Consider the following 12,500-nt stretch of genomic DNA (forward strand, 5'->3'; position numbering starts at 1 on the left):
TGCTTGTTAATATTTGTCATTTATTGTTCTTAGTATTATCTTTTCCATCATTAAAACGCAATAGAATCCTTCCATCTCAGATCTCGTTATGAGATTTTGTTTTTCAAAGGAAGGGTCAGAGCGCATCACATTTTTATGCTTGTTTTAATGCCCTTTTTTTATTATTCAGATGAAATTATACACTGGAATGAAATGGAAAAACATGGAAATTAGATCAGGAGTAAAGGCTTTTCAAAGCCTTTACTCCTGATGAATGTCCAGCGTTGAGGATGTGGCTGCAGACAGACGATGCTACACATGCAGATGATAAATAACACTAACAGGAGAGCTTCAGCAGACCCTGATTATCCACTCGTCTTACGTTTGCGTGAGCTGCATGTTGGGAGGTGTCACTCTCTCCCACAAAGTCATCGTCTTTGTGGTGGTTTGAAAGATAGAGAGACTTGGCTCTACATAAGGTTCTCTAAGCGACTAAAGGGCAAGGGAATGGGAATAGACTAAGCAGGGACCAGGGGAATTGGCTCTTTGAGAACAGACATTCAGCTACATCCTTCACATAACCTTCCCCATCTTTTGTGGGCAGGGGAATTTGTGGATGTGTCTGTGCTTGAAAATTGATGTATTGAGCTGCTATGGAGCTTCGGGGCAGCACTCCAGAGTGGGAATAAACAACGCCCTTGGCGCTGGCTCTGCCTCGTCCAGCATGAATGTGTCCTGTACCTCATGTTCTCCAATCAGGGGGGAACATCCTTCAGAAAGAAGTGGACAGCCGGTCTTTGCTGACAGTGTGCGGTTTATTTAGATAGCAATGAATGCTGCAAAGATGCACAGCTCTACACTTAGAAACTGTTCACGCAGAGTCAAATTTTTACTTGACTCAAAAAGTGTTAAAAAAAAACAAAATCTGTGACAATTTACTCTGGGTGCGCTGGAGAAGAGCAGAAATTGTTACTTGTAAAAATGAGCAAACATATTAAAATAGCTAAGAGTTAAACTGCTAAAAAAGTTTATCTTTTAGCAGAAGCAAGAGGTCACACTGCTGTCAGATGTTGAAAAGGCAAAGTTAAAATAAACAGAAATTAAATGCATTTCAATTTAGCCCATAGGCAAATTGACCTAAAATTGATAAAACATAGTAGATCAAAGGTCAAAGGTTTAAAGACAATAAATGTTTTGATTTTATTGTCCTGATGTCAAAAACGTGGACAATGTGGTTAATTGGGGTTTAATACAAGTTGGTTTGGATTCAAATGCTTTTGAAGCTCAAACTTCATTAGAAACTGTTGCTTAAAGTCATGCTATGTAAAAGAGGAGAATAAATTAATGATGTAATGTTAATGAATTATTGATGTGATGTTGATGATATGGCAGAAATTTGTTGTGTTTGATCAAAAAATCTAATGGAAATTAAAGTGCGATTAAATAAAAAAGGAAACATTTGTAATAAAAAGCCATAGAACCTCAGATTGGCCCGATGTCATTTCACCCGTTTTCATTGTGTGTCAAGCTGAAACCCAGGAAAAGTAGAGAGTCCTTAAGAACGCAATGAGTTTCAAAGATTTAAAAGGTTGTCCATTTTCATATCTATTTAAATGTATTGCCAAAATATGTAAAATATGTTTAAAAATTGAACATTTTGCAAATAGAAGACCCGATGGCTACCGGATTGTTTTAAAATATGCTTGAAATAGCACTAATATTGCAGGAGTGACATGAAAATAGATGGGGAAAGTCTCGCCAGCTTTAAGACCCCAAATCTGCCTTAATCTAGCAATTTAGCTAGATTAAGACCAAAAGAAAAGCCTTAATGCAATCCTGAGCTTTATTCTCTGGGACTTGTGTCTCTGCACTTTGTGTAAAGTTAGTAGGAGGAGAAAACATATTTCATGACAGAGGCATGCATCATCTAAGTTGTTATTTACATTCAATGGTCAGTTCGTTTTTGTTTTTTTTTTTGTTTCTTTTTTTTCTGGACAGTAGCTGCACCTTCCTCACTGGACTCTAGCAGAGAACCAGAGAATGATGAGATATGAATGAGTCCAAGGCTTATGTTGGCATCTTTCTCCATCTTGTGGCAGTTTTCCCCTGAACCGTTGGACCAGGTTGCTGGTCAGAAAGGCAGGCTGCGCCTCTCTGTGCCCCAGCAGCTCACAGCGCATTCAAATCACAGACAGAGAGAGAGAGGCGGAGAGGAGGAGAGGAGAGTGGGGAGACCGGATCACTTGATTGATCTTCCCTGTGTTGTGTTTGCCAACATGCACACATTAGTGGGCTCATTTTCCAAACCGCACCTTTTTTCCACCTCTAAAGCATGCGGTGGATGTTTTAGCTTAGAGACTGACAGTAGCGTTATGTATGGAAAGAGCTTTTCAAATATTTGAATTGAACTGGAAAGTTGTTGGTTTTGGACAGAGACCAAGGGAATTAGAAAGGGGTGCTTGTAGTCCTGGATGAATTTTCTGACTTTTATTCTAAATTAATGAAAGGCTGAAAGAGTGTGAAGCAGACAATTGATGATGTTGGTGTCATGCCATACACTTGTGAAGTGGTTGTTTATTTTCCACCGTATTAAAGGCTGCGCACTGCTGGCTTCACTGGAATACATATCCCCAACTTTCATAGATTGCTCTGCGTCACCCTTGTGCTTCGGATAAGTTGCTGGCTCTCCAGAGCGGCGCAAGTGGCAAAAACAACCCAGTGTGTTTTGATTTGCGCTGGGCCACTGATTGTGCCTTTTTCCAGAAAGCTTATTTATTCAACAGTCTATCATGTAAAGCAGTTTGAATTGCCTTGTTGCTGAAATATGCTGTTCAAATAAATTCAACTTGACTGAACAAAACACGTAAAGGTCAGTCCACCGGGAAAAAAGGCAGCCATCTTTCAGCTTTCAGTGCCAGAGATTTAAAGTCATGTTCCACCAGCAGGTGGCAATACTTACTTATTAAACATGAAATAAAATAAAATAAGATCCTGTGTAAGCAGCATTAGGCGACATACTGGTAGCCCGTGTGTTTCTTGACAAAGTTAATGTTTTGTTTTCCATCTAGTTATTGTGTTTGTCTGCTTATATTTGAGGTTTTCTGGTAATAAATACAAATGTGGGACAATCCAGAAAAAAAAATGCTCAATTAGTTTTGGCTTTGAGCACAGAAAGCCACAGCGGGGCATGCACGAAGCAGTGCTCTTTGTCAATGCTTTTTTACACCATGGAGGCTTTTAATAGATTTCACTTTTTAAACTTGTTGAATCTTTTAAAGTCTTTGTTTAAAAGACAAAAAAATAAAAAATAAAAAATAAAAAAAACGAGGCAGAAAACCTCCAGTTAGGCTGGAGTTGTGGGATGTAAGTCTCACAAACAATCTTCATTAAATGTGACCATGAGTGCTTCGGCCTTAGAGAGCCGCCGTCACAGACAATGCACATATTTTCTAGTGGTTTTGGTTTATAAACCAAGGATGCTTGTGGACTCCAAGCTATTAGTAGCTCATAGCACATAAGATGAAATGATTTTTGGTTGTTTTAGAACAAACTTACCTTCAACATCACATGCATCATTTCAGCTACACCACACAGGTCGGTGCAGTCCGGTACGCTACATTTTCTGTTTCCAGTTTCAAAGCGACCCACGTGACTCCATTCCTCTTCTGTTTTATGTCCATAGGACAATGTAACAGTACGATTTAGGGCAGAGCTACTAGCATCACAAAACAAAGTCCAGTGATTCGCTGCTTACGACAAGGACGAGACAAACTAGTGTGTCACGCTGACCCACCAGTATGACAACAGGTCAGGTGATTGGATTAAACCCTGAATGACCAGGAAGGTCCATCTGCCCATAAAAAAAGCTCTCCTGAACACGCCGCACCGTAGTGTACCCGCGTCTTATCGCTTAGTGGAAATCAGGCATTATTCTTTAGCTTTTACGGTAAAACTACTTTAAAAATACCTTTAAAAATAAATGCAGTCTTTGGGTTTTTATATTCACCAGCCTCACCTGCAACAATCCCTCCACTCTTTACTTTATGATTCATAATGTGTCTCAGTACATTATTGTATAAAATGCGGAGCAAATATATGTATTGTTTAATAAACAATACATTTTTTAAATCCTGTGAATATTTAAGACCTCTTAGGTGTCCAAGAAGCACTTCTAACAATATCTAGTTTTTTGGGTTTTTTCTTGTTGTGCCTTTCATGTCAAGTATTGTATGGATCGGACTTATTTTAAATCCTTTGTTGCACCTTTTCTGGACCCAAACGAGACTTTTGATTGGTTGGATATCAGGGCTCATTTGTCTTAACCTTTCTCTTCAAGTGAATCTTTAACAAAGCTATTTCCCCCTTCGCTTCGGACCTCCTAAATGTTCCCCAACAGCGTTCCCCGCCTCGTTGTCATAAAAAATAGAATAGCGTGTAATTGTAAGCCAGGCTGCAGCTGAGGACCTGCCTCCATGTTAGAGCTGACTGAAAGTTCGTGATGGGAGTTGGGTGACAGTAGGGCTGAGGCTTTGTTGTGAGTTTTTTAGGTGTCGTCCTGTAAACTTCTGTACTGGCAAAGTGTCTGTAGTAGAGTCTTGACCTCCAGTTTCCTGTTGACCAATAATCCAAGTGGACACATGTCAGTATCGAGTCACTGAAACGGAAAGCTTCTGGATGACATTGTTAATGTTTTTTGTTGTAAGGTGTTTTTATTTTCCCCGCACAGTTTTTAAGGAATTACTCTGCACTGATTTTGAGGTTAGTTTGTGGTACTAACTTCTTCAGTCAAAAACTGACCTCCTGCCATCTGTTGTGAAGCTTTTTTCTTGGCTAACAGCTACATTTCAGCTAAAACATTACAATAGCTAATCCACCTCTTTTGTTTTTGCTGCTGCTTTAAAAGGTAGGCTGATTACCATCCTAATCAATGGTAGGAATGGTTTGAGTTTTCTCCTTCTGTTTCTACTCTCTGGTCCTCCTCTGCATCTACAAACCTCTTTTAACTTCTCTGGCATTAAAAGAGGAGGTTGGGGTTGTAGTTCAAGTATAATTTGAGCTTCTCAAATGCTAATTGGCTGCTCCTGGTTGTAAACACAATGCCTTGTTGCTGCGATTTTGCATCACAACAATTATCTGAAAGTAAAAAAAGGAATAACTAGAAATTCTTTCAGCTGTAAAACCAAAGGGAATCATCGTCCAATCACGGAGTGCAACAATTATGATCAAAAGTTGAAAGAAAAAGACAAAAACCAAATCAGAGCTTAGGTAGCAGAGCTACTCCAACATAAAATGAAGAAAATTATGCACGACCCTGAGTGTCTTCAGTCAGAGGCTTCTTCAAATTCACTGTCACACTGACTGCTACAGGAGATCTTTCCTGCCCTGAGCCATCACCACCTAAAATAATTCTTTGAAGAACCTTGTGTTAATATGAGCCACAACAGCATTTAATTTCCCTTTGGAGTCAATAAAATATTTTTCTATTGAATGAAATCGAGTTGAAGCTGCTGCCACCGTTAGCCGCTCAGTTCTAGAATGTAACCAAATAAGATAATAAACAATATTGAGGTCAGGAGATTGAGAGAAGGTGAGATGTTATCGATATTTTCAAGAAATCATCGCAGATAATGAACTGGGTTTTAAAGAATGTAATCAGCTCTAACACCAATGGGTGCCTGATCTGTGATGTTTCACATTTCAACATATGTTCACCATCTGCTTTATTTAGTTCAAATCATCTTTCAAAAGCGAGTCCAAAAGACGGTCATTTTTAGTAACGGTCTCCAGGCCTGATCCTGCCATCCAGCTTGCAAAGTATTAGGTTATTTATAAATTGTAGAAGCTGTGACACAATAATCCGTGTCAGTGTTGTTCAGGTTGTCAGGGCGGTCACTCACACTCTCCGAGGAGGTCCCTTTGACCTCGAGAGTCAGAGTTCAAACCCAATATCAGCGTTTTCCAGCTTCACCAGTGGGATTTGGTGAACGGTGTGGTCAGTGACCAGCGTAAACGCTGTCAGCTGTTGAAGTCAAAACACAGTTTTTCTCAGCATATTGTAAATTCTTCTGCAATGTGTTCAGAAGTTATGTAGTGCTTTGTTTGTGACTGCTTTAATGAGATGCAAACCACCAGAATTTGCATTTCAAGTGTGTGGAAGCCACGTTAAATCAAAACTCCAGGGATGCAGATTCCAGATGTGTTCCAGTTGATGGAACCTGGAAACGTTGATATTTACACACAAAACACATCAGAAGGAAAGATGCACGCGAGTGCCACATAACAGGTCAGTAGCACTTTACACGCTTGTAGTTATTTTTCAAACAAAACCACAAAAAAATTCTTATGAAAATTCAGGTGAATTAAAGGCTAATGCCGCCTACTTAGAAACATTTGGGTTTTGTGTAAATGTGATTGATGACACCTGAATTTGCAAATATAAATGATCATTACCTCATTAAGAAGAGTTTGTTGGAAGAATACAAATTTCCTGCATCAGTGCTAAGAAGATGAAACACCAACGTGGCCATATCAACACCCAAAGCAGCTCCCCAGTGTCTTTTTCTCCCTGGTGCTGGACAGTTTCAGAAGTCCTGGTATTTCACTGCAGGCTTTGAAGACTAAGAGTTTAGATCAGGGAGCCAAAGGGCTGAAAGTGTATCAAGTAGACCATCTCAGAAATTACAAATATGTGACCCCTGCGTGTGTGTGTGTGTGTGTGTGTGTGTGTGTGTGTGTGTGTGTGTGTGTGTGTGTGTGTGTGTGTGTGTGTGTGTGTGTGTGTGTGCGCCGTCAATAAAACCTCATTGATCACAGGCCTCAGCATTTTGTTTTGTTGCACCAAATGGGTTTTGTCTGTCCCCTGCATTCTGCAGTTACTGGAAAAATACATGTGGACACAGCAGGAACGTCAGCAGTCATATTTCCATGAGTCAGAGTTGTAGAGGTCAGTTCTGTAGTTCGTAAAATCTATTGCACTTTCTAAGGATTGTCATCGTCTGAAGTTTACAAAAGCATCCTGCAAATAACGAGATGTTATTAATTAAAGCAATTTATGACAGTAAACAATAGAATAGCAGACAAATTCAGCTGTGCTGAGTTTGGAGCGTGATTTCTGGTTTGTTTTGACTGCTTCTCAGTTTAGTTTACTTGAATTGCTGCGCTGGTGTTGATCTGCAGTGTGTCTACAGATGTACTTTTCCTGGCAGCACTCACACAAACAATTAAGGCTATTGATCATGAACACGGCTGTTAGTCACACTAATGTCATAACAGGGTGTTCATGCATGGTTTAGTATATTGCTTAGCCTGCTGAGGAGTCATAAAAAGTGATTCTGATAGTCACTTTTACCGAATGTAGCGTGTCAAACAAAGCTGGCGGCTTGTGGGGGAACATCACGCAGATCGGTGGTAAGTCTTTGACTGGAGGGTCTTGCGCTGGGGGCCGGCTCAGGAGGATCACTGATAACCGCAAATTTTGCCGACTTTGATAACCACAGCGCTTGATGCCAATTATACAGAAACCCCAAAAATATTGAAAGACTGCAAGCAGAAAAACATGTCACCTTCAATAAATAAATAAAATAAAATACTTATTGGTCACAATAGGAGAAAGGCTGGAGATTCAGGGCTAAAGAAAAAAAAAAGAGGTTTCTCTTTGAGAGATAGCTGAGACCGAGAAGCCGTTCCTTTGATGAGCTCAGCAGACTCGCAGTTGCAGCAGGATTTTTGCTAGTGGCTGTTGCCACTAGTCTGGAGGAGCTGAGTGGGGGAGGCGTGCGGGTGGGATGCTCTGTGGGGCTGAAGCTCAGTCTGCAGCTCCATGGTGGAGCTTTGGGTAAATCGGTGGCTCTTTGTGTGAGTAGGCATGCAGGAGCCCTGCATTACTGCAATGGGAGCTTCCAGGTTTTCTCAAACATATGCAAAAAAAATAAAATAGCTGTGTTTTTAATGAGGGAATAAGATTATGACATGATATGAAGCTCAGAAAAGTAGATTTTATATCAACCTCCCCCCTTTTAAAGTGGCCATCAACAAGGTAGAACTGATTTCCAATTTTTGATTAAAAAAGAAATTAAAATATTATTACATTACACTTTTGAAGTCCATACACCAAACTTACAAATGAAATACTTCTTTTCTAGAAATCAACCAATGTGGTTTCCATTATTTTTTTCAGTGAAAAAGTTTCAGATGAGCTCTTGGCTGATGTATTAAACTTATTATGAAACTTGACAGGAAGCACTTATGTAACCCCTGTGGCGTTATGTAACTCACTCACAAGCTTTTTCTCTAGGATCTCCATCAATAACGTTTTTTTTTTATAGATTTAACTTGCAGATGATTGGAACATTAGGTACATTAGGAATTGTCTTCCTGCCAAAATAATAGTCTTGAATAAATATTAAACCTCCGACGAGGGACATGATGATGCTTAAAAGCTCCATGAAGTCACTAGTATTTATGTTGAGAATTTCGAGTTGAATTATTTCTATAAATCTGTTATTTAAAACATAAAAGCAAGCATATCTGATTTTCATTTTGGATGTGGTCAAATGTTTCACAGTACTGTGTGTTACAATTCAGTTGCAATATTTACTGCAATATTGCTGACATGTGTCCACAACTTTACTCAGAGGGTGTCTCATGTTTTTTTCTAAGTACTGTGAGTTTTCATTTGGCCTTTTGCACAATGCTGTTGACAAATTAAAATTGCAAAGAGCATGCAGTAACAATGTGAAGCATTTTATTCAGTATCTTACACTCATTACCTCACTAAATACAGTAACGTCTCACTTACTGCCACAGTGGATTCTATTCTATTCTATTCTATTCTGTTCCTAAATTATTCATTCAAAACTATTTGAGACCATCACAACTAATCAGCCTTCTGCCATCTGAAACTAAGGTTTTAAATCCTTTTGATTCTTATGGAGAAAACATTTCATTTCCATGTGAACTTTGTCAGCAGGATACTGTGTTTCACTGACAAATACACACACGTGTCAGCAACTCCAGGTTGCTGAAGAGCAGCAGGGGGATTCGCTGCCTGAATTGAGACTCAGATTTTTATTATATGCTGCGGTTATTGGCATTATGACACTTCTTCCAGAAATGTCGTCATTTTAGAGACACGGTTATTTAGTCAAAATTACCTGTCAGATTATGACTGGATGCATGGATAGTTGTCTTTCCTGCAAGTAGTTTGTGTATAAAAGGAAGTGGCACCACCCAAAGGGGTATAACCTTTGTAAAATTGAATTTTAGAAGAATGTGATGTTAGAAAAATATTTATACTTTGCACAATAGACAATGAACAGTATTGGCAAAATAGCAACAAAACAGGTGGTGTACTTGCATAAAAGCTGTCACGGTAACAATATCTTCAGTGACTGAAAACATATTGATAAAATCAAAAGATGACTCCAGATCTGAATCGGCCCAGGGTTCCAATAATATTAGGCTGTAACTTCGATTAGTTATGATTGTAAACATGTTCCTGCTGTTTGTCCAGCCATAAACAGCAGTGGACCATCGTTTGGCTTTTAAACCTCATGGTTGGTTAATTGCACCGACTGCTAAGAACATTCGAACTGCAATTTAACCTTGAGCAGCCGACTTAAAGCCCTACCAGCGATATTTTGTTCCACTTCATTCAAGTACGTAGAAGTGACGTCACACTGGATTTATTATTTTGAAGCAAACACAAAATGATGATGACGTTTTAGACTTTATTTCAAGCATTAGCGTGGCTGTTGTGGCTGGAGTTACTGAATCAACATTTTTTCTTGTCCATTCTTTAGTGCGTATGTATCAAACAAATCCAGCTCGCTATAAATATTTACATGTACTTAATTAGTAATAGATGTTACATATTTTTCCCTTTTTTTAGTTTTTGAATGAAGTTTATGTTTTGCTTGTGTTGCCTATCTACAATGGTTTTAGGTGTTATTTTCAGCACTTTTGTCAGTGTGGATTGTATTTAAATGCGCTATATACAGTCATATTCCATAATTTATATGGACCTGCTCACAAGGCTGGTTTGTTAGATTAAAACTATGTTTTTCAAACACATTTAAGGAAGTATTAAACACACTTTTCATTAAACCCTCATGTCTGTTTTAAAAATCATTTTTGATTATCGTGTTATTTTTGAAAGTTAGACTCAGCTCAAAATTACTTTACAAAAAAATTACAAATTTTGTCCTGAAATCATGCAGCAATGCAGAAGACAGGGGCCGAGAGAACCAGATCTAATAAATTCAATTTATTAGCTAATTAGAATAAAAAAATCTTCTGATTTTGCCAGGAATCGTTCTGAAACTTAGATATCAGCTGTTTTGGTCCGGTGCTTCAACATAAATCCTGCATGCAGTGAAAACAGTTCTGTTTTTTTTGGTTTGTTTGTTTTATTTTTTTCTGACCATTGGGTAAAATATTTACCAATTGTTAAACTTTCTCATCTGATAATATTCTGGGAAAACGGAAAACGTTTTCCATTCCCACATTATGTGAACGGTATTGAAATTGATACTCAGGTCAGCTGCTCGTTTCGCTGCCAGTGTAAACAGAATAACTCTGGGTGTCTGATGGCTGTTGTGAGAATCAATAGGACATATGGAGAGAAAAATCTGATAACATTCTTTAAGGGTGAATGGGGAACATGTGGTCTGGTCAGATAAATTAGCTGAAGGCCTCCTTGCTTTTACTCGTGGTTAATTGACAGAAAGTGGTTGTGGATTTTCCCCTCAGCCTGCTGAGACAGAGGTTGCTCAGGCTGGGCGGCGAGGGTGGAGAGACGCTGCTGATGGTTGTTGCTTTTCATTGAGGTCAGGTTAAAGCTGAGAGGTTGTTAATGGGTCCGTTCATTAAGTATCCGGGACTGCTAGGCTGTGCTGAGCACGTTTCAGACTGATGCTGTAAACATATTTAACAGGCTACCAGCACGTCACCGTCTACCACCGCGCCGCTCCTCCTAAAATGTGGGCATAAAATAATGTTTCCATAAAATACCGTCTCAGTGTTTACGTGAATGTAAGCATGTGTGTGTACAGTATGTAGCCTAATGTGATGCAGAAGCGATTAAACGGTTTGCAAAGCTTTACAGTCTCTATGGATGATAAATGGTTAAACGCTTTTGCTTTGATTTGGAAGTTTCAGTTTTAAATGGTAATTCTTTGTTTATTGCTTTTTTTTTTTTTGTGCCATATAGTTATTTTGCCCCCTGTATCTTACACATGCTTCTGCTCATGAGTTGTTAGTTGAAAGCCACTTTAAAGCTCTCGTCGACTTCATCCCTGACCTGTCTGGTGTGTTCCTTGGGTATTAAAGTAACAGGCTCAAATGGTGGAAACCTCCCAACAACAGCTGAGCTGTTGACCACGGCTGATATCATCCATTTATTTGAGGGAAATTGAAAGAACTGGAAGAGGACAATTTCTTTTTTCAAATGTATTATTGAAATCTCGGATGAACTTAAAGAGATACAGTATGTTGTTGGTTTAACATGGCAGCTTAGGGATAGAAATGTATCCTATTATAATTATGTTTTCATACCAGTCGATATCAGAATATGTCTGGATGTACAACAAATTACTATTTTTGTGGATTTTCAATGTTCTTTTATACCATTAAGTGATCATTGTTTACAATGTTTCATTTTAACACGATTATTTACATCAGGTTATTCTACTTTTCTATGGTTTTAACTGCCCTGGTTTGGTAAAATAGCGCTGACCTCGACGTGTGAGGACTAATACTCTCCTCTCTCATCTCTATAGATGAGAAAGTCACACACTTTAGCTTCGCTTCTGTTGGAATAACATCAAAGGTTTGTCCATGTCACAGTTAACCACATTTGGGGAGCTGGTGACACAGTTTATGCATCTCCTCCTCCTCGGGTCGCCTTCCTCTCTGTAGCTGCATGCGACCACCACCTGCTTCAGCTACCTGCTGCATCGTGACCTTTATTTCTCTCTTCTGTTTCCTTGTCGACATGTAGTCCTCTGGCACGACTGTGATGGTGGACATAGCGGTGATGGGAGAGGCCCACGGACTGATCACAGACCTCCTGGCCGACCCCTCTCTGCCGTCCCACACCTGCACGTCGCTGCGCGCCGTCAGCAGCCTCCTCACCACCCAGCTCACCTTCCAGCCGCTCCACCGGCCGCGCCCCGCCCTCCTGCTCAACCCCTGCGATGCCTACACCTGTTCTGACTCAGAAGAGGGACCCGAAAAGGGGGAGAAGACGTCGATACACAAGGTGGGAGAATCTGTGAAGATTAATCATCCTCATTTTAGACTTTACTGAGAAGCCACGCTGAAAGCAAATGCAATTTATCAAACTGTTGAAAGGTCAAGACTGTAAATCAAGAGCACTCAAAAAGGTTTCATTTGAAAACACTCGAACTAATCCGTAGATGGTGATGCGGTCCACCTCATTTGGGTCAAACATACCGTGCTACACTCCTCACACGTGTTAATCTTATAGTCCGACTCTCAACTGGAAAGTGTTTTTTCCTCCA

At 39.6% G+C, this 12,500-nt stretch overlaps 1 protein-coding gene across 2 annotated transcripts in view; it reads left to right on the forward strand.

The window, feature by feature from the left end:
• pde3a (phosphodiesterase 3A, cGMP-inhibited) overlaps positions 1 to 12,500 on the forward strand; it is an 80,964-nt gene that overhangs the window by 43,606 nt on the left and 24,858 nt on the right. For both annotated transcript variants that reach the window (XM_055025225.1, XM_055025287.1), the window contains one exon: positions 11,978 to 12,238. In XM_055025225.1, coding sequence (XP_054881200.1) covers positions 11,978 to 12,238 — 261 coding nt within the window. The remainder of the gene's footprint in view (positions 1 to 11,977; positions 12,239 to 12,500) is intronic.

The sequence above is a fragment of the Poeciliopsis prolifica genome, unplaced genomic scaffold, assembly GCF_027474105.1.
Source record: "Poeciliopsis prolifica strain line A6 unplaced genomic scaffold, Auburn_PproV2 SCAFFOLD001, whole genome shotgun sequence".
Taxonomy (NCBI): domain Eukaryota; kingdom Metazoa; phylum Chordata; class Actinopteri; order Cyprinodontiformes; family Poeciliidae; genus Poeciliopsis; species Poeciliopsis prolifica.